The following is a 19,789-nucleotide window of genomic DNA, read 5'->3' on the forward strand; positions in this document are numbered from 1 at the left end:
AGTAAAACAAAATATTTCTTTGATGTCTTTTTTATTACGTAGTAAACAAAATTAATCATATCACATTAATTAAGGATAATTAGCCTATAAAATATTAAACTGAGAGAGAATTGCATTATTATTATTTTTAATTAATTTTACTTTTGGACTTCAAACATTTGCAACAAATGGAATCATTGGCCCCAAGTTGTGGATGGTCAAGCAAAGTCGGGTAGAACTTTTGAGTTATAATGTCTTTGGAGGCTATTTTAAAAACTTATTTACAAAAACGTCTAAAATTTTCTAATTTTACACTTTTATATTTATATTTCCGTAGGTAGGATTTTATTTTAATTTCGATTTTATCCTTATTTATTGTGTTTACATTTATTATAGTATTTGTTTTTTTAAATATAAAAGATTTAATTTCATAAATTATTATCATAATTCTTTAATTGTTGTGGGTCCCATGCTAATTTTCAACCAAAATCCATTAATTGAATGATTGATTTTTCCTTAATTCACTCCCACATTTGTGTTCAATCTTCAAGGATAATTCAAAATCACACAAACATGTTTTGAAGTCTCAATAAACATATATCCGTATATTCAAAATCATAGTATAGATACATTCAAAATCACTATAGTATATGCGGGTTTATCTTAATCAAAATCTCATTTCGAATGGGAAAAACGGAGACAGACGATTTATTAAAAATATATATTAAATCTTGAAACATTTATTCAAGTTCAAGATTTAATTCATTAAATTAAAAGTTTTAGGTTAAAAATAAAATTGACCCTTCAAATTAAGCATTTTTTTCCGTACGAATTTAAATCCTCGTCTAAACAACTGATTGACAAAGAAATGCTGATTAGTCAGAACAAATTCAATATCTTATTCTTATAACCTTTGCATGTATGAGAGGAAATTTGTTTAATAAACCATCCATATACAATGATTTATGAAGAATCAGTCGAATGACAATTATACTGAGGTGTGGCTATTTACATAAGTTTTTTTCTTTTTCTTTTTTTGTCACCCGACTATTTATATAGAAAATAATTAACTCATTTTTATAAATAATAATTGACTGTACTTTTAGTTTTAGCTCTGAATTTTCTTATACATGCATTGTAAGCATTGCCGACATGAATTTGGACAAAAGAAAATGATGATGTTTTTATAAGGTACACTATTTTTCATGTCCTTCCTTTTCCATGTCTCCTTAAACATATCCCACTTTTTTTATTTTATTCTTTTGTCCTTAGTTTTATATATATGCCTCCTATAAACCTCAATATATAAGGTAATTAATATATATTCAAAAGCTTTTTCCAACTTTATTCATTAGCCAGATCGAATGGAGATAAAGGTCACTTCTAAGTTTTCATTATTGTTCTTTATAATTATTGTCCTTTTATAAGAATTCTCGTGTTCGAACAACTATTCATTTGTATAAAGATGAGAGATAGATATACCATGAAATTTATTGGGCAAAAGCATTTTTACATGCAAATTCTTTTTATTTTCTAGCTTAAAAATTGTGACTTATTTAGAATAACAAATCTGATTAAATTGATTTATGTTTTATTACTTTATACACTTGTAATATTTATTTAGACACTTGAATACATATATACTTTCTATATTTAGAATGCGTATGAAAGTATAAAAAATCAAATATTATTAATTAGTTGTAAAATGATAAAATATAATTGTGATTAGGATGGAGGGTAGAATTCAAATCAGTATATAAATAATTTTTGTCCCATCCTCATCCTTAAAATAAATTAAAATGGGAAATAATTATTCAATCTCTAACCCCAATTTTCTAATTTAAAATGAAGATTTCCACCCCATTGGGATAGATACTATATGAGAAAAAGTGACAACCTTTATGCACGCGTAATAGAATCAAGAATGTGATCTTTTTAGAGAAAAGATATATCAGACATAAAATATATATCATTTGCAAACCTTCAATATCATAATATAATAAAATGTATGTCAAATATACGAAATTGGAGGTGATATTAAAATTTTAATTTTATCAAATGGAATCCTAAATATTCGAATCAATACCTTATCAAAGCAAAATTACTAAAACAAAACTTTAAAATTTAACAGTAAAATTATCCAATTCGTCCGCAAGAAAAGTATAAACTAAACTTTTTATATATTTAAAGTCCTCTTCCAAAATCAAACAATAAAAAAATATATTTAAACCAAAATGGCTAAATCTACCGACAACGTTCAAATTATAGATGTAAAACTTTTCTAATAATTATTTTAAATTTCAAAAATATATTTAGTAAAAATTTTTATGATGGTAAATTAAAATTGAACCAGATTTCTTTTTTTCTTTTTTTTTTGGGATTAGCCAATAAGCTAACCAAGATTATAATGTTGTTGACAAATTTCTGAAATGGGAATTTTTTGGAATTTTGTTTTTTTAAAACGAAAAATATCAAAAGAGATAAATAATGGCCAATATATTTTTTTATTTTTTCTTTTTCTTACAAAGGGGCTAGAATTTTTTAGTAATTATTACAACCTGTCACATGAAGATATTAATCTTTTATATCAAAGCCGTACATATATTTGGTGAATAACTTATTCTAAAAAATAATTTCTAATAATATTATTGCCTGATTCCTAAAAAGGGAACCACCAAACACGTTACACTTTTCATAAGAAAATCGAACTACACAATGCAAATAGTCAAAATTAGGTTTTTTTTTTCCGTCCCTTAATAGTAATTCTTAAAATCCGGAAAACAATATTTTATTCTTAAGAAAAATTGAATGAGTTTCCTCAATATAGACAAAAATTTCAAGTAAATTACTATTAACAAATTATTTTACACTAGATCACTTATAAAGAAATAGATGATTTATCTTATTTTCTGTCTACATTAATATCATTTTTATGAGTTATTCATCTTCGTTGATATTCTTTTTTACCACAAATATAAAAGTGGAATATTAAATTGTTATTTCCCATTTAATTATAACCAGTTTGTTATTGATATTCTGTTTACTATATTTTAAAAAAAAAACTTTTGGCCAAAAAAATACATTTTGTTTTCATATTTTTGCGTAACAATTTAGTCCTTAAACTTTAGTTTATAACAATTTAGCTCATGTAATTTTAAATGAATAACAATTTAGTCCCTGAACTTTAGTATATAACAGTTAGTCACTATAGTTTAAAATTTGAAATAATCTTATCCCTACTGTAAAAAAATCTAGTCAAAATTAAATGTTGATTTTTATCATATAACGATTTTATTTATAATTTATGAATACATTTGGTCCCTCATCGGTTAATCGAACTACATATATAAGAAACTTAACAAAAAAATTTACGACTAAATTGATTACAAACTTTAAACTACATGAATTAAATTGTTACATAGTAAAAATCCATGAACTAAATTACTACTAATTTAAAAGTACATAAACTAAATCATTACAAACTAAAATTTATTAGCTAAATAGCGAGTAATAATATTGAGTGTTTTTTTAACCAAAATTTTTGAATAACTTATTTTCACATTGTTTTTTAAAAAATATACTAACCTAAAATAAAAATAAAAATAAAAAAATCAGTCAAATAGAATAATAGAGGTCAGTGATCTCCTGGCTCCGCGGAGTCCCACGTGTCCTCAAATGCCGGCCCCATGGACCCACAAGAATCAATTTCTTACAGGAGATTGATCTATTTTGAAATGTCGGAGATATCATGGGCCCCACTTTGGTGAGCTGGATGCCACTTTCACCAACCCCAAGGTCTCCCCTACGCCTCAAATTCCAGTTGCTCTTATTTTTCCTGTGATGGTTGTAGTTTTTTCTTTTTTTATATCCAACTTTTAGTACACCAATGATAAATTTGAGAATTTAAAAAACAGTTGAGAATTATCTAAAAAATTAAAACCATTTAATATGTTTAACCATATTTTTTTATTTAAACATTAAAAGTGTCTTTTATCTTAGAATGTTTACTGATTTTTTAGACAAATTATCCAAAGTTTTCACCTGTATCAACGTCTAATATCTATGTCATTGAAAAGTGAAAAAATTAAAGGCATTAATTCTTGAAACATGTGAATAAAGATTTTAATTAAAAGTAATAATAAATAAAGAACAAACAACTTTTTTTAAGAGATGGTCTCTTATAAAGATCACAACTTTATATGAAATGATATGTTATTTATTAAAAGATACAACTCTACCGAAAGAGATGTGACCATTTAAAAGGCCACAAATAGTGGGTGGTTCTTCGATAGTTTTGAACACCAAAAAAATCTTATCTCAAAAATTTTTCTTCTCTTCATTCAGTACAATTGCTCAAACACTAGCATTCGTTGAGTCATGTGGTTCAAAGTGCTAATAATCTATCCTATTTTGGACGTAATTGTACCGAAAGAAATAAAGTAATGTTGGGTTTGAAATAATTCATAATTTCTCTTTATTTTGCTCTAACATTAATTATATCTACATAAATTAATATTTTAAAAATGAAAAAGACATCTCATGCACCATAAATTAGAGTATCAAATTGAACTAGGAATCAACATAGAATTATATACTAAAAGTCTTTAAGACATTTTTCAAAACAATAGAGAAGGACAGAACCGTCTTATTGATAACCTACCCTAACTACCTTGAGAATAATGTCCCCTCTTTCCTTCAAATTTACGAGGAAACTTTCTCATTAATGTTTTTGTTTTTGCCATCACATTGACTATATCTCCATAAGTTTTGATTTTGAAAACTACAAGTCGTACAAATAAACAAATTAGCACTTTTCCAAGAAAATTATTTTCTCATAACTCATAAGCCTACAATATAGCACGAGTTGAAAATTAAATATTGTGAGTTTTAAGAATTATTAAGAAAGAAAAAAATGATACCTAGCTAATGAATGAATAAATTATTAATGTTGGAGAGATAATGGAAAATGTGTGTTTTATTTTGTACAAGAAAATATATATTTTGTATTACACTCTATGTCTTTAGAGTTTTTAGTGACTTAAAATGAAATAACTTAAAGTGGAAAAAAAAATTGTGAAAGGTAAATTTTGACTGTATTTGTTACATCTAAGTGGAATGAAAAAATTTTAAGACTAAGCAAATATGAAACAATATATAGTTTAAAAAAAAAAAAAAACTTTGAAATTTGCTAATTATTACTTTTCTTTTTGGAGAATGATAATTATTACTTATATCAACCTAATATATAACTTCATCCATTTGAATATAATTTAGTGGATGAATCTTCAAATTATCTTTTTAAGATTAAAGGTTCAATTCCCCTACCATATTTTTTTGTACTAACAAAAAAAAAAAGATACACTTTCTTTTTTTTGGTGGCCTAATTATTGAAAACTACCTCTCTTTTTTAAGTATGCTTAGGTCAGAAAAAATAAAACTCATTCATCTGCAATCTAAATCCAGAAAAGAAAAAAAAAACCAAAAATCCGAAAAGAGTGAAAACGTGGCATGTTGAATATTCCTCTGACCTTTTAGATAAGATATAAAATAACTGAGAAAAAAATATTTGGTTGGATGAAGATCAAATCTTGTAAAAATTTGATTTTTTTTTTTATAAAAAAGTCTCTATTTTACATTTTTCTTCCTTATTTATCGAACCTTAACCTTTAATGGTGGTGAGGATAATATTGATTCTACGGAGCCAAATGATTTCTTAAAAATAATATTTATTATCCAAAAAGTAGGTGTCTTACCTTCATTGGCGGAATCAAAGCAAAGCCACTACAAGTTGGTATCAAACTCCCAACTTTCTCAACAGAGAAAATTAACTACTTAATATTCCTACGGTAAAAGTATATAATTTTACACTTAAATTATATCAATCTACATTTCTAAGTATCTTAATTAACAATTAAAAAGTCAAAACAAAACCAAGAAGATATTTTTATGTGCTTTTTGAGGGGGAGGATGAAAATTGAAGGCAATGAAGGCTGAAAATAAAGAACATGTGGATTTCAAATTGCTGGATGTGTATGAATATTAGCTCTCTTCTCTCTGGCCATGCATACTTGGCACCAAATCTTTGGATGACATTTGTTGGTTGTCGTTTCCATTTCTGCCCTCTATATAAACCCAATATCCTTATTTCTTCTAACTAAAAACCTTCTCTAGCTAGAGAATAATACATAGACTAGAGATCAGAAAGATGGGTGAAATTTTTGTACTCTTCTCCATCTTTCTTCCTACTCTTCTTCTTCTATTACTATTACCTCTAATTTTCTTCAAAAAGGAGAACAACAAAGGCAAGAAGCTGCCTCCTGGTTCCATGGGGTGGCCTCTAATCGGCGAGACCTTCCATCTCTACTCTCGAGATCCGACCATCTTCTTCCTCGACAAACAAAAAAGGTCACTAGTAATACCGCTTTCGGGCGGCAATTTTATACCGTTGGATGTACGAGAGAAAAATATAATTTTTTTTTCTTCTTGGGGATTGTGCAGATATGGGGAAATATTCAAGACCCACATTCATGGATGTCCGTGTGTGATGCTAGCCACGCCAGAGGCGGCTCGGTTCGTGCTGGTGACACAAGCTCACCTCTTCAAGCCCACTTACCCACACGGCAAGGAGCGTCTGATTGGGCCATCGGCTCTGTTTTTCCACCAGAGCGACGCCCATTTGCGCCTCCGGAAGCTGGTTCAGAGCTCCCTCTCACCGGACCCAGTCCGAGCCTTGGTCCCCTATATCGACGCCCTCGCCTCCTCCGCATTGGCCTTCTGGCTCCATGGCCACACCGTCAACACCTTTGAAGAAATGAAAAAGGTGAATCCGTAATCCATCCACTTAAACTTTTGAATTCATTCACATTCAAATTCAAATAATAATTATTGCAACGTGGTTTCTTTCATATTTCATGTGTCACATAATAGTCTAAATTTGAAGTCCACATGATGGTAACCAATTAGTAATCAAATTCCGTTCACACTTGGGAGTTGGGCCAGACATGGTCTGTAACACAAAGACAAAAACAGAGCTGTCAAAAAGTTTTGTGTTCTTAATTTAATCAAATGGGGACCAATTATTCCTTATCAATTTTTAGCATATATCTCTCTCTACCTCGCTGACTTCACACCTCTTGCTGTCGCTGTCTTTGTTGTTGTTCTTCACTCTCCCAAGTTCTCTTTTGAAGTCGGAATTTTGGCGATTTTCGGACATTTGGAGGATGATAATTACAGAGATGAGCTAATGAAGAACTACTCCATGGTTAACAGAGGCTACAATTCTTTCCTCACCAACATTCCCGGAACTATTTACAAAAAAGCACTTAAAGTAAGTAAAAAATGAAAAGACAACATATTCGGATTCGGATTGGGATTCTAAAAAGTTTGATTCTTTTTTAGTTTCAAGTCAAAATTTTCTTTTGGTAAAGGCAAGGAAGAGGCTGGGAGAGATCATAAGCTGTATTATCTCTGAGAAAAGGCAGAATACGACGAAGAAATTGGCGGAGAAGAATCTGCTGGGTTGTTTGCTGAAATGGAGAGATGAAAAAGGAGAAACTTTAAGTGATGAACAGATCGCCGACAACTTAATCGGAGTTCTCTTCGCCGCTCAGGACACGACGGCGAGTGTTCTCACATGGGTTCTTAAATATCTCCATGATAACCGCAAAGTTCTACAAGCTGTGAAGGTCAGTGATGTATCATTGTTCTATTACACATTTTTTTTGAATGCTTGTTAAACATTAATTGAAATGTTTTTTAAATTAGTACCAGGAAGGAACCGAACTCATGATATTTTGATAAGACGTATGTATCAATTACCATTTAATTAAGCTCATGTTTACGAACATTAACTGAAATTTTAAACACCTGTAGAAAAAAGAGTTTCCATGGTTTTGTGTGTGACATTAATTGTTTGGGGGTGCAGGCAGAGCAGAAGGCGATAGAAGAAGCCATTAATGGAGGGAGCCGACCAATGAGCTGGTCTCACACACGAAACATGCCATTTACCAACAAGGTAGGCTGGAGAAATTAATGAACTGCTTGGTGAGAATTGGATAAGAAAAGTCAAATTGGGGCTTTATTTATTATTGGATTGATAAAAAGTTATTTTATAATTCATTATTCTTTCAAGTAAAAGAATATCTGCCTGTTTATTTTTCTACCTCTCAAAACTTGAATGGTGGTCACTAAAAAAGAGTCCAAACCTAAAAATTATTGTACTTGTGGTTTACATTTCCATTTTGAATGCAAAATAGGTGGTGTTAGAGAGCTTGAGAATGGCGAGTATAATAACATTCACTTTCAGAGAAGCTGTGGCAGATGTTGAATACAATGGTAAGATGGTAAAATCCAACCTCAAAATTAAGACTAAATGTGAAAACTTCACACGTTATGAATTTGTAGGTTTGTTTTAAGGAGTGCTTTTAACAAAAGTATCAACACTTATAATTAATAGGTTAGTTTAATCATTCATTTTTAAAGTTGTGTCAGATTTATAAAAGGTTAATTAAAGGTTTTTTTTAAGAGCCTTAGAATAATATTCAACAAATTTTCTTTTTTAACTTACAAAATACTAGTCAAAAGCATTTTTATGTTACTCAATACCAGCTCTTACTTTCTTAAACAAAATAAAAAATAAAATAAAACAAAGAAGAATAACAAACCCTTACTTTCTTAAAAATAAAATAAATGAAAAGAATAAGGAGCTCTTACTTTCTTAGGTGTGGTTTATTTATAATTATTAGAATTTACCTTCTTAGATTTTTTGACCGATATAATATCAATAATTTGGTAAGAGTACTCCACATCCTAAAACCACTCTCAAACATAGCCTAAAAGGTAATATTTGCATGCAAATTAAAATACGGAGATATTATTTTTTAAACATTAAAAATTTCCAGTGAAAAATGTTCAATTTAAAAAAATGTAAGATTTGTAATTTATTTATTTAAAGCAGTGTGGAAGCACTTGTGCAAGATGTCTTTACTGGGAAGAACAAACTATGCAATTCAACCCCCAAATTTGATTAAAAATGAGTGATTCCTTACTTTTAATTACCTTTTGTGGGCAGGATATTTAATTCCAAAGGGTTGGAAAGTAATGCCTTTATTCAGTAATATTCATCACAATTCTGAATACTTTGTTGACCCTCACAAATTTGATCCTTCAAGATTTGAGGTATATTTGAATCACCCAATTCTTTCTTTTCTTTTTTGTTTTATCATACCAGAAAGAAAAATTCTTTTCTTTTTCAAAGTTTGCCTTTAATGTAGCAACAATAAACATTCAGCTATGTCTTATAGTGAAGGTAACCACTAATTTTTCTTCATTTCCAATTTATCAAGATCTAGTTTTAGGGCTTAATCTTATTTAAAAAGTTAATCATGAAGTTTCCATCCCTACATAATATCTAGCTCAAAGTGAAACAAAAACAGAAACTAATAAATTACAATCAACTTGGTACATAGTAATTAAAGATACGAATAAGCGTGTATATATATATATATATATATATTAGAATATTATGTTAGGGAGTTAGATGTAGTTTCGAATAAGTTGTAATATTATTATTATTATTTTAAGTTTAAAAACAAAATCATGCGATCACTTAACAGAATTCAACTAGTTAAGATATATATTATCAACCAAAATATCGGATATTTGAATCATTGCCTATGAACTCAAATTGAAAAAAAAAAAAAGTCATTCGAGCTTAGGAAAGATATTATTTTATACCTTCTCTACAAACTTTGTTTCTTGGAATATATGTTAAATAATTTCTTAACTAAAGAAGGGCATCCTCTCAGGTTGCTCCAAGACCCAATACGTTCATGCCATTTGGCAGTGGGGTCCATGCCTGCCCTGGAAATGAGCTTGCCAAGCTTGAAATCTTGATCATGATCCACCACCTAGTCACCAAATTCAGGTTTTTTTTTTTTTGAGGCAAGAATTTGATTTCGAGGAAAAAATAACAGAAGGGTATAGTTCTAAAGAGTGTACTGTTTGCATCTGCAGATGGGAATTTGCAGGGCGGGGAGATGGGATTCATCATGGGCCATTTCCAGTTCCATTGGATGGGCTTCCAATCAGAGTCTGGAGATTATCCAACTGAGAATGGGCCTCATTTCACTATAGCCCAAAATGGGTTCTCTCTATGAAAATGGGCCTCATTTCAGTACCCAAAGTGGGTCTCTCACTGAAATGAGCTCTCTCTCTCTCTCTCTTTTTTTTGGGGTCCCTTTTTCTCTTATCTTTTTCTGCAATTTGAGCTAGCGATCCATCCACCCCCAAAGCAAATGTGGTGGTTGGTTTCATAATCTTTATAATTTATGAAGAAAAAAAGGGAAAAAATAGCCTTTTCTACCTTACAATCCCATGTAATTTTCTACAAAGCTCTTCAACAAAAAGTAAAACAGAGCATAGTTTCTCCGAAAGGAGATTTTTTATTCAATAACATAATAAAGTTCTCCAATGTGTTATGATATACCTTTATGGTTTTGTTGGTCAAATTATTGTTGGATGTTTACTCTAACAAGTTATCGTTTATCTTTATTTGTTTATTTTAGTTTTATCGTGAGTTTATTCTAATGAGAAATGCAAACATAATTCTACCTTTTTCTTTTTTTTTTAATAGAAATTGAGAAAGACCAAAATACATTAGTTAGAACAAGATCTTCCTCAATAGTCCGTACACAAAACTTTCCAAGCTTAAACCCAAAATAAATGAAAAACCATACCATTATATAATATGAAGAGATCCTTTATCCATAGTTAGCTTATTTTTCTATTGATAGAGGTGAGTTGAATATTATTTTTCTTCATCTTCTTTAATTTATTGAAATATATAATGTTCTTCCTAAAAATCTAATAAAATTTTGTTTTTTAATTCAAGTATTGCCACTTGAATTTTTGAATATTCTAGAGTGAAATGAATATTTAACTTTCAAAATTCACCGACTCATATAAAATAATGTCAACATGAGCTTAGCTCAACATTATATGAGATTATGAGTTTGAATCTCTATACCCCACTTGTTATATTTAAAAAAAAATATATCGTATAAAATAATGTTTATTAGATATTACCTTAGCATTACCATGTCATTATTCAATCTCGTCGGTCCAAAACAAAAAGGGGAAAGCTGAAAATTAAACTTTGAAGTATTGAAGCTGAAGAAGTAATTGCAAAAATGAAAAAATTATAAATTTCAAATGACGTATAACTACCCACTGATCCAAATATGAAAGATGATGAAATCTTGAGCTAAAGCCAACTGAACCCACCAGGACACGCGTCCACAAAACTCACCCCATCAGATAAAACCCCCCAAAGAAAAAGAAAAAAGGACGGAAATAATGAAATATAGAGAGCAAAGAAAGTGGATAATAGCCACCAATCACTTTGCCATTTTTTTTGGAGGAGATGGCGGTTTCTTCACTCTCAGCGGCCACACCCTTGGCTGTGCAGGTGCGGCCCTGTTCTAGTTCTTGGTCTCCCTCCGCCATTTCCAACACCTTCTTTTCTCCATCATTCACCCCAAGAGAAAGACCACACTCCCACTCCCACTCCCACTCCCGACGGACAATCGTGGCCCGAGCCCAAGCTCAGCCGCGCCGGACTTGGCTCCCCGGCCTCGACCCCCCACCGCACCTCGACGGAAGGTCAGCCTTAGCCCCTCAAATTCAACTAATTCTAACTCTTCTTTCTCCCCTCGTAATGCTCTTTCTGCAGTCTGGCCGGCGATTTCGGATTCGACCCACTTGGGCTCGCCGAGGACCCCGAAAGCTTGAAGTGGTACGTCCAAGCGGAGCTCCTCCATTCTCGATTCGCCATGCTCGGAATCTCCGGAATTCTCCTCACAGACGTCTGTATACCCTACACACATTACCCAATTCTTACCCCCACAACACACAATAATAATCATCCTCTTCTTCTTCTTCTTTGTGCCAGCTGCTTCGTGTTACAGGAGTCAGCAAAGTACCAGTTTGGTACACTGCGGGTGCGGCGGAATACGGGTTCGCCAATAAAGAAACCCTCTTCATCGTTCAGCTGCTGTTGATGGGGTCCCAAATTCTGTCTCTCCCGTCATTTCTTTCTGCTTTGTCTGTTCCTGTTCCTGTTCCTGTATGTGGCAGTGATCGTTTTTTCCTTTTCTTTATAGGTTTGTAGAAACCAAAAGATACATGGATTTCAAAAGCCCTGGATCTCAAGCACAAGAAGGAACTTTCTTTGGGTTGGAAGCCGCTCTCGAAGGTCTCGAGCCCGGGTAATGTACAACATTTCAACTTATCTGGAAACTCGTATGATTTCATTTCAATATCTTAACTCAACCAGTAGTTTATCTAAGCAAATGAAAAGGGAGTATTTGTTATTTTATTTCCCCTTTGATTTGAACCTTATGGATTGAACATCCTTGAGCTTTAATTGACTTACAGATACCCTGGGGGTCCTCTGCTGAATCCACTAGGCCTGGCTAAAGATATCAAGAATGCCCATGACTGGAAGCTCAAGGAGATTAAGAATGGTTCAGTTTTCCACTCACATTGTTGAATTTTCATTTTCTTCTTCGTTTTGGACTAATCCTTATTCCTTCGTACAGGACGGTTAGCGATGGTAGCCATGGTTGGGATCTTCGTGCAGGCTTATGTAACTCACGCAGGGCCAATAGATAACCTTGTGGAGCACCTTTCTAATCCATGGCACAAGACTATTATCCAGACACTCTCAAGCTCAAGTCCTTGAAGAAGAAGAAGATAAGGAACTCAAGTCTTCTAATAATTTATCAAATTACGGCGATAAAATCACTGATTCTTTTACACAGAAAAAATACTTATCAAGAATATGGTTCCCAAGAACTCACATCATATGAAGGGCCAGAGCAAGTTTGTATCATATTTTTGGTTTTCTTTACTACTATTCTATGAAAGGTGGAAGTATGCAAGAATAATGACAAAATCAAATTTGAAGTGCAGAAGACGAATATTTGCTTATGGCTGCAAGAATCCTCTCTTTATCTCTGGTAGGAAATGCTTCTAATAAGACCCCATCTTTATAGAAATGGAACAGTGGCACTGTCTGCAACCATCAATTTTCAAGTCTAATTAACAAAAAATGCAAAAGCAAAACACAAACTCATTATTGTTCCCTATCATATGATTTTGTCCATATAGAATTTGAAATAAAGTACATAACTGCATGTTATTAGTATCTTTTATATTATAGAGTTGGGTAGTAACTTTTTATATTCAAACAACCATTGGCCTAGAGTTTTGTTGAAGATATAAAATAATAAAACATAAACAGAAACAACAATTTTTAACTGTTAAATGCTATCTGAAGTAGTTACTATTCATATACTAGTTCTCGAACGATGCAACAAAGAAGCTTTTAAAGAAAAGAGTAAGTTTCTTTCTCAACTTTTTTCAAAAACTTTCTAAATCAAGAGAAGGAACAAAACGGCTCATATAAGAGTTTCCCAAGAAACCAAAACCAGTCTATAAATCAAAACTTTTCTTCAATTCAAAACTACCCAACATTGAGATGGTTAATAAGATGGAAAAATTAAGAAGGGAAAAGAAATTTACCCTGATCCTTAGTCGTTCAGCAACCTCAGATTGTTCATCATATTCATCGATGACCTGAAACCAAATACATTCAAGCTTAAGCATTCAGTGGCGAAATGTGGCAGAGAGAGTTCGTTTTCCATTCCCATATTTATTTTCCCAAGAAAAAGTTTAGTTGATATACTCACATTATGCTTCAAGAAGATAACCGGAGTCTCTTCATCGCCAGAGCCCTTGCACAATTTTGCAAACCCTTGTTCTATATACTTGCAGCTCCCACAAGATGTTCGATAAAAATCCACCACGACTAAGGCACCAGTTTCCTTCGCCCTGTCTAGAATTTTAAGGAAATCTTCGTCCGTCTTGAATTCTCTCACACAATCCACTGGGCAAAGGTCATCATCTTCATCAGACAACCCCCCCTGACTTCCAGCAGCAACTCTAATTCTACTCTCGAACAAGAATTGATGTCTGATATTTAGAGATGATGGGAGTTGGGGTCTTGAAATGGACAATCGAACATGTCCTTTCTCGAACGACCTACTGGGAATCGAAATGGGGATTCTCGATTCGAGTTCTTCATTTGGGTTCAATCCAGAACTGAATAAAGCACTGCAGTACATTCTGCCTTTTGCATTACAACATATATGTAAGCCAAACTCTGATTTGGGTCTTTTCTTACGCAAGTTTTTTCCTAAATTATTGGTGAAAGAACGCTGAGAAAGAATCGAGTGGACGAACTTCAATCAGAAAGCTAACAAAATTGCCCAATGTATCAGATATAGTATAGCATTCAATTCAGTACATCAATTCAAACAACTAATCTGATTTAACGTAATTCCTGATAACGAAAGAGGGAATTTTGATATCGATTCGGAAAGCATGAAAAATAACTGGGGAAGGAAAGAGAACGAAAGGTGTTAAAAAAATTATGGGAGAAGGCAACAAATGAAGGACCAGTGGGTTACCTCTGAGCGGGAAGGAGAGCGTAGGAGCAGCTGCGAACGAGAAAATGACACGACTCCCACCATTATCTTCTTCCTTTGTTTGCCATGATTTTCTTTCACGTGGGAAGTTGGAGTTTTATGGACAAGGCTTGAAAAAATCTGAAGCTGGAGGCAGCCCAAATTTGGAAGCCCAATATTCAATGAGTTTGGCAAAATCATCAAATTTAATGAATAACAATAATTCAAGAAAATCATTGTTCACTTAAATGATATTCAAAGTACAAGAAAATTTGATGGAAAAAGGCTGTCGTTCATAGCCACTAGCTTGTGTTGATTGTCACAGTCTTGATCTTGGGGAGGAAAACTTGGCACTGTGAGAAAAAATGATAGCAATAGACAAGAACACGATCCACCAATACTATAGAATATGGAAACTTTTTACATTAATGTGGGAAGATTTGGGTAAGTGGTTTGATAAAGAGATTAAGATCATATTAATGTATTAAAAACAGAGAGTCTTGGCACGAGACTAACAAGAAGTTATGTTGCTTTATGTCGACTTGACTTTTGTTTGCTCAACAATGTAAGCATTTTTGGGAAGAATGACTTCTTCTTTTTCTTTCCGTCCTTGGATTCGGACAATGATTCCGCTCTACCAAGACCTTGTTTCGTCGGTTCCTTTGCGTTCGGAGCAGGAGGATCTACTTGGTCACCAGTTGTTGATTCTTTTGACAATGATTCGGCTCTACCAAGACTTTTATTCGTCTGTTCCTTTGCGTTTGGCACTTCTGGAGCAGGAGGATCTGCTTGATCACCAGTTGTTGATTCTTTTGTCTCAAAACTTCCTCTTGGGCTGCTGCTTGTGGGACTTGGTACTACTTGGTTAGGTTTATTGTCATTCCTTTGTTGCTCTTCTTCTTCCTTCCGCATCATCAACTCTTGTTCTTCCTTACACATCCTCAACTCTTGTTCTACTGCCAACTTTCCTTCCTCGGCCTGACCGGCCTTTTCCGTTGCATCTTTCAATGCTTGCTGTCTATCAACTAGTTCACGACTGACTTCTTCCAGCATTTCTTGACTTTTTGCCTCGGATTCCTTCACAGCCTCAATTTGAGAAATTGCTTGCGTCACCCTGATGCTTGCCTGCTCCTCAGCCTCACGGGCACGTTCGCTGAGTTCATTGTATTCCTCTAGTGAAATAGTTACTGTGGTTGGTGAATCTTCTTCGGCGATTTCAGAGGAATTACTCTTTTGTAGTGCTTTGATTGCTTCCAATGCCAACATTGTTGAAGCATTGGAAGCCTCAACCTCCTTCTTTGCTGCAAGTAATCTACTTTCCATAGCGCTTGATTCTGCCTTTGCTTTCTCTGCTTCTATCTTTGCCTTCTGCAGCTCTTCACGAGCCATCTGAGCGAGTGACTTGGCCTCGTCAGCCTCCTGTGCTGCCTGCTTCAATTGATTAGTCAGGTCCAGGCTATTTACGATTCCCTGGACATCAACGAATTCAGACATTGTCTTATCTAATTCAGCTTCAAGTGATGCAGCTTTCTCCGAAGGCCTGCCTTCTCTCTGCTTAGTGGTGGCCATAGTAGATTTCTCCCCTTCAAGCTCTGATTTTAGTGAAGTAGCAGCCGTCTTCAAGCATTTTACTTCTGCAATTGCTTTCTCTATGTTGAGCTTCACTTCTTCCAATTCCCTCTTTGTTGAATCAACCGCTGACTGTACAGTTGCATCTGTTCTATTCTCAGTTTCTGCAAATTCACCTTTCAAGAGCTGTTCATCACCTATCTCCTCCTTAAGAACTGATTCCATATAAGCCATCATTTCAGCTTTCAAATCTGATAGCAAGGTTGAGGCAGTGTTCACTTTCGATTTGAGATCTTCAATCGACAGAATTTGCAAATTTAGTCTGCAAAACTCGGCTTCTGCATCATCTAGCTCTTTCTTCCATTTGAAACAATCTTGCTCTTTGGCCAAGGCTGCACCCATCCTTTGCTCTTCGGCTTCTAAATGGGCAGCTCGTGCAGACTCCAATGATTTCTTTAAAGCTACCAGCTCCATAGTCAGCTCCTTTAGTGCCTGCTCACCTTCCTTAGATGCAGCAAGAGCATCATCAGCATTTTTCACAGCGGAATCTCTCTCACTCTCTAACGAAGAGAATTCATCACGCAGTACTTCCATTTCTTCTTTAATGGATTTCAGTTCCGAAACTGCAGCAGCATGTCCGGCCATGGCCATCTCAAGCTGTGCCTTGGCTAGGGCATCATCATTCTCCTCGGTAGTTTCTTGCTCCATCTCCTCAAGTCTAAGCTTGGCAAGTTCTGAATCCTGTTTTGCCTGCTGCTCTTCCGTTTGTGCAATCTCTAGTGCAAGCTTTAATTCCTCTATGCGTCGTTTAGTGCTTTCAAGCTCATTCAACACTTGGAATTCTGATTCCACAGCTGCCTCTGACTTCTTCCTACAATGAAGAATCTCCTCCTGCACTTCGTCAAGTTTATCCTCTCCTGGATTAATTCTCTGCAGAAGGAGAAAACAGAAAAGATTCCAATTGCTTAGAAATATTGAAAGATCCTTATGGTAAGGAACAAGGCTAAATTAATTTCTATTGATACTCAATCCACAACCGATAAGAACAAATTTGATTGTGTTTCTTCATACACGTTGAACAAATCTATTAATTTCTACTGTAACTTTGCAGCGAAAAGTGACGAGATGTGTAAGAAATAGTAAAATGAAAGACCAAGTTCATCTCTCCCAACCAAAAATTGGTGTCAATGTCATCCAATGCACAAAAAGAAACAAAGGACAAGAAAAGCTAGCAAAAAAAAAACACATAAATACCTCCACCATAGAATGGACTCGACGAGCTTTCCAATCAACAATCCCTCCAAATTTAGAGACAGCCGCTTTTACAGATTCAATAGGTGCCTTGGTTTCAATAAAGCCTCTACTCAAACCACCTTGCTTGAGATTTTTGAGTGAATGAACTTCCATTGCAATGTTATTGTCCTTAGCCTGTACCAGAACACATTCATCAACCAGAACCTTTTCAACATCATTGTTTGACAATTTAACATTAGAAGAGGAAACAGAAAGTACAGTGATTTCGTCGCGATCGTGAACAATAACTTCTGAACTTATTGAAGGCGTATTCTTAGTAGGAAAGAATTCAGGACTTTCAGAATATATTACTCCATTTGCAACCGGAGCAGAATATATAACTCCATTAGCAACAGGACCTGGTGGAGCTCCACCTTCAAAATCTAGCTTTCCATTACAAAGAATGACTGTGGGAGCTTCACTTTCAGATCCTGTCATGTTTTAATCCGTAGTCTTCGTTGGAGTTACACGTTCAGTTGAATTGCCATCGTTGAACGTTGCAACTACATTCACCATTTGAAGAAATTAGAGAAGACAACCACAGACGCATGAGTATCAAAGTAAATCAGAAAAAATAATAATACTCGGAACCCAATGAAAATTAGCAACAAATCAACAAATTCTTCAAAATCCTTATAGAAACAAGCAAGCAAGTCGATAAAATTCTGATTCAAAATCCAGATAAGAGCCTCATTGGCTTATAGAATCAGAGCTGGAAGCCAAAACCAAAATATAAGCCAGGAAGCCGAGGTGAAAACTGAAAATTGATTTCTTACATACAGATTCCAATGCCAAAATCTTCAAATCAAACCATTTCAGTAATGAACGATTGGACCAGACTGCGATGTCATGTCGCTTGCCAAGATTGGTTTCATATAAACGACGAAACGAAATTGTTCTTCACTTTCAGCCATTAACCAAGCAAAATTTGGCAACATTCACAGTGCACAAGACGGAAGCAAAAAAAAAAAAAATATATATATATATATATATCGCAATTCCAGAAACGTACTAAAATTAATGGACAACAAATACTAAACAAGATGAAATTCCGATAATCCCAGAAAGCGGTCTCCAATGGATATATTACTCCGCATTGGCCATAATGCATCTCTAACTAGATCTCTGAATGCATAGTTTAACAATGAGATTGTAATTCGGCAGGAAAAAAGGTTGGAAGAATTCTTAAGCGAATACAAAAAAAGAAACAAGAGAGACAGAGAGAGGGAGAAGCGTACCAGAGGAAATAACGAACTGAAAATGAATCCCCGAGAACGGGGACGGGAGATTTAAGGATAAAAAATAAAATTAAAAACGAAAATGAGGTGGAAAATTGGCGCTAAGAATAGAAAAAAGAAATGGGAGGCGGAGGGCGCGTGGATGCTCCGCCTCCACCTCTTCCTTCTTCCCATGGACATCATCCATTAGAGTCTCTCAGCCCCTCCCCATTTATTTATTTTATCTTTTCATTTTTATATTTTTAGTCTCAAATTTATTATCTTTTCTTATCCTTTTCATTATAACTTACTCAATACTTTCATTATCGGTGAGAAATAGTATAAATTAAATGCAAAAAATGGTCACAAATTATCCCTTTGAGTTAGACCAGAGAGCCAACGAGGTTGTATTTAGTTGTATATTCAAATTATCCAAATTCTGTTAATAACAACCATTTCCTATTTTTATTTATCTACCAAACGTTGGATATGATTTTGCATTAGAGTTTTTCTTCTTTTATTTGTGAAGATATCTAGTTTGAAGATTTCAAATTTGTTTTTGTTTCCACCCATAAACATATAATACTATTGAAGGTGGTGTTAAAAAAAATTATATATCATAAATCTCTTTGCATCTTCTAACTAATTAATGAATTGCAACTCCGGTGCAATGTAATTTTAGTTAATTTAAATAAATATTACTCAAGAGACTTTTTAACCAACTCAAACATAATTTAATCGGTTAAGTCATATTTTTTCAAGGTGGTGAGTTCAATCTCCAACCCATAGTTACTAAATTAAAAAAATAATAATTTTAGACTTATTTAACTCAATCTAACAAAAACGACTCAAGAAAAATTCACATTTTTAGAACATGAACATGTAGTCAATTTTTACCATAAAGTTTTAATGGCATAAAATTGGTTTTCCTTTTCTAGTACAATGCATAAAATTAGATTTTAGACTTAAAAGATAAAAAAAATTTTGGTTAAACTATAAATTTGGTCCTTATTGTTGGGCAAAATTTGAACTAGGCACATATAGTTTTAGAAGTTTAAAAAAAAAAATTAAAGTTTCACTTTAGTTTTCAAGCATGGTCTTTTCCTTTATGGACTTAGTTTCAATTTGATCCCTATAGTTTTAAAAGTCTCAAGTTTAGTTAGTTTCATTTAAGTCACAATTGTTTGGTTAAATCTCATAAGT

At 33.4% G+C, this 19,789-nt stretch overlaps 4 protein-coding genes across 5 annotated transcripts; 2 read left to right on the plus strand and 2 right to left on the minus strand.

The window, feature by feature from the left end:
* The first annotated feature begins 6,066 nt into the window (after positions 1-6,066).
* LOC111013891 (abscisic acid 8'-hydroxylase CYP707A1) lies at positions 6,067-10,462 on the plus strand. Its single transcript, XM_022288433.2, has 9 exons — positions 6,067-6,384; positions 6,478-6,799; positions 7,154-7,306; positions 7,407-7,664; positions 7,904-7,993; positions 8,235-8,313; positions 9,050-9,156; positions 9,786-9,904; positions 9,994-10,462. Exons 1-9 carry the CDS (start codon positions 6,185-6,187, stop codon positions 10,088-10,090), a joined length of 1,425 nt encoding a protein of 474 aa, XP_022144125.1. The 5' UTR covers positions 6,067-6,184; the 3' UTR covers positions 10,091-10,462.
* Positions 10,463-11,228: 766 nt separating this feature from the next.
* LHCA5 (photosystem I light harvesting complex protein 5) lies at positions 11,229-12,969 on the plus strand. 2 transcript variants are annotated; one of them, XM_022288483.2, is made up of 6 exons: positions 11,229-11,640; positions 11,711-11,843; positions 11,930-12,054; positions 12,141-12,245; positions 12,415-12,503; positions 12,579-12,969. In XM_022288483.2, the coding sequence occupies exons 1-6, from the start codon at positions 11,402-11,404 to the stop codon at positions 12,719-12,721; spliced, it is 834 nt and encodes a 277-aa protein (XP_022144175.1). In that variant the 5' UTR covers positions 11,229-11,401; the 3' UTR covers positions 12,722-12,969. The 2 variants fall into 2 exon arrangements, with proteins under 2 accessions (XP_022144175.1, XP_022144176.1); XM_022288484.2 differs by having other exon boundaries at positions 11,234-11,640; positions 11,930-12,042.
* LOC111013927 (Thioredoxin superfamily protein) lies at positions 12,734-14,667 on the minus strand. The gene is made up of 4 exons (XM_022288482.2): positions 14,511-14,667; positions 13,731-14,258; positions 13,564-13,617; positions 12,734-13,054 (listed from the first exon to the last, which is right to left on the minus strand). Exons 1-4 carry the CDS (start codon positions 14,571-14,573, stop codon positions 12,935-12,937), a joined length of 765 nt encoding a protein of 254 aa, XP_022144174.1. The 5' UTR covers positions 14,574-14,667; the 3' UTR covers positions 12,734-12,934.
* A 217-nt stretch (positions 14,668-14,884) lies between these two features.
* Positions 14,885-18,817, minus strand: LOC111013925 (protein WEAK CHLOROPLAST MOVEMENT UNDER BLUE LIGHT 1). Its single transcript, XM_022288477.2, has 4 exons — positions 18,608-18,817; positions 17,589-17,872; positions 17,331-17,504; positions 14,885-17,006 (listed from the first exon to the last, which is right to left on the minus strand). The coding sequence occupies exons 2-4, from the start codon at positions 17,805-17,807 to the stop codon at positions 15,030-15,032; spliced, it is 2,370 nt and encodes a 789-aa protein (XP_022144169.1). The 5' UTR covers positions 17,808-17,872; positions 18,608-18,817; the 3' UTR covers positions 14,885-15,029.
* Positions 18,818-19,789: the final 972 nt, after the last annotated feature.

The sequence above is a fragment of the Momordica charantia genome, assembly GCF_013281855.1.
Source record: "Momordica charantia cultivar OHB3-1 chromosome 8 unlocalized genomic scaffold, Mcharantia_2.0 BLBB01000008.1, whole genome shotgun sequence".
Lineage (NCBI taxonomy): Eukaryota > Viridiplantae > Streptophyta > Magnoliopsida > Cucurbitales > Cucurbitaceae > Momordica > Momordica charantia.

What these genes read in the sequence shown, in the direction of transcription:
- LHCA5 (XM_022288483.2), top strand. Translation starts at nt 11,402, where the DNA reads ATGGCGGTTTCTTCACTCTCAGCGGCCACACCCTTGGCTGTGCAGGTG. An exon ending in CCGGAATTCTCCTCACAGAC is followed by an intron (nt 11,844 to 11,929) that starts GTCTGTATACCC and finishes TCTTTGTGCCAG; the next exon opens with CTGCTTCGTGTTACAGGAGT. An exon ending in GCTCAAGGAGATTAAGAATG is followed by an intron (nt 12,504 to 12,578) that starts GTTCAGTTTTCC and finishes TCCTTCGTACAG; the next exon opens with GACGGTTAGCGATGGTAGCC.
- LOC111013925 (XM_022288477.2), bottom strand. Translation starts at nt 17,807, where the DNA reads ATGACAGGATCTGAAAGTGAAGCTCCCACAGTCATTCTTTGTAATGGA. An exon ending in ACGATCGCGACGAAATCACT is followed by an intron (nt 17,505 to 17,588) that starts GTACTTTCTGTT and finishes GTTCTGGTACAG; the next exon opens with GCTAAGGACAATAACATTGC. An exon ending in GAGTCCATTCTATGGTGGAG is followed by an intron (nt 17,007 to 17,330) that starts GTATTTATGTGT and finishes CTCCTTCTGCAG; the next exon opens with AGAATTAATCCAGGAGAGGA.
- LOC111013891 (XM_022288433.2), top strand. Translation starts at nt 6,185, where the DNA reads ATGGGTGAAATTTTTGTACTCTTCTCCATCTTTCTTCCTACTCTTCTT. An exon ending in CCTTTGAAGAAATGAAAAAG is followed by an intron (nt 6,800 to 7,153) that starts GTGAATCCGTAA and finishes CACTCTCCCAAG; the next exon opens with TTCTCTTTTGAAGTCGGAAT. An exon ending in TTGATCCTTCAAGATTTGAG is followed by an intron (nt 9,157 to 9,785) that starts GTATATTTGAAT and finishes GCATCCTCTCAG; the next exon opens with GTTGCTCCAAGACCCAATAC.
- LOC111013927 (XM_022288482.2), bottom strand. Translation starts at nt 14,573, where the DNA reads ATGGTGGGAGTCGTGTCATTTTCTCGTTCGCAGCTGCTCCTACGCTCT. An exon ending in TTATCTTCTTGAAGCATAAT is followed by an intron (nt 13,618 to 13,730) that starts GTGAGTATATCA and finishes ATTTGGTTTCAG; the next exon opens with GTCATCGATGAATATGATGA. An exon ending in CTGAACGACTAAGGATCAGG is followed by an intron (nt 13,055 to 13,563) that starts GTAAATTTCTTT and finishes TGATGGTTGCAG; the next exon opens with ACAGTGCCACTGTTCCATTT.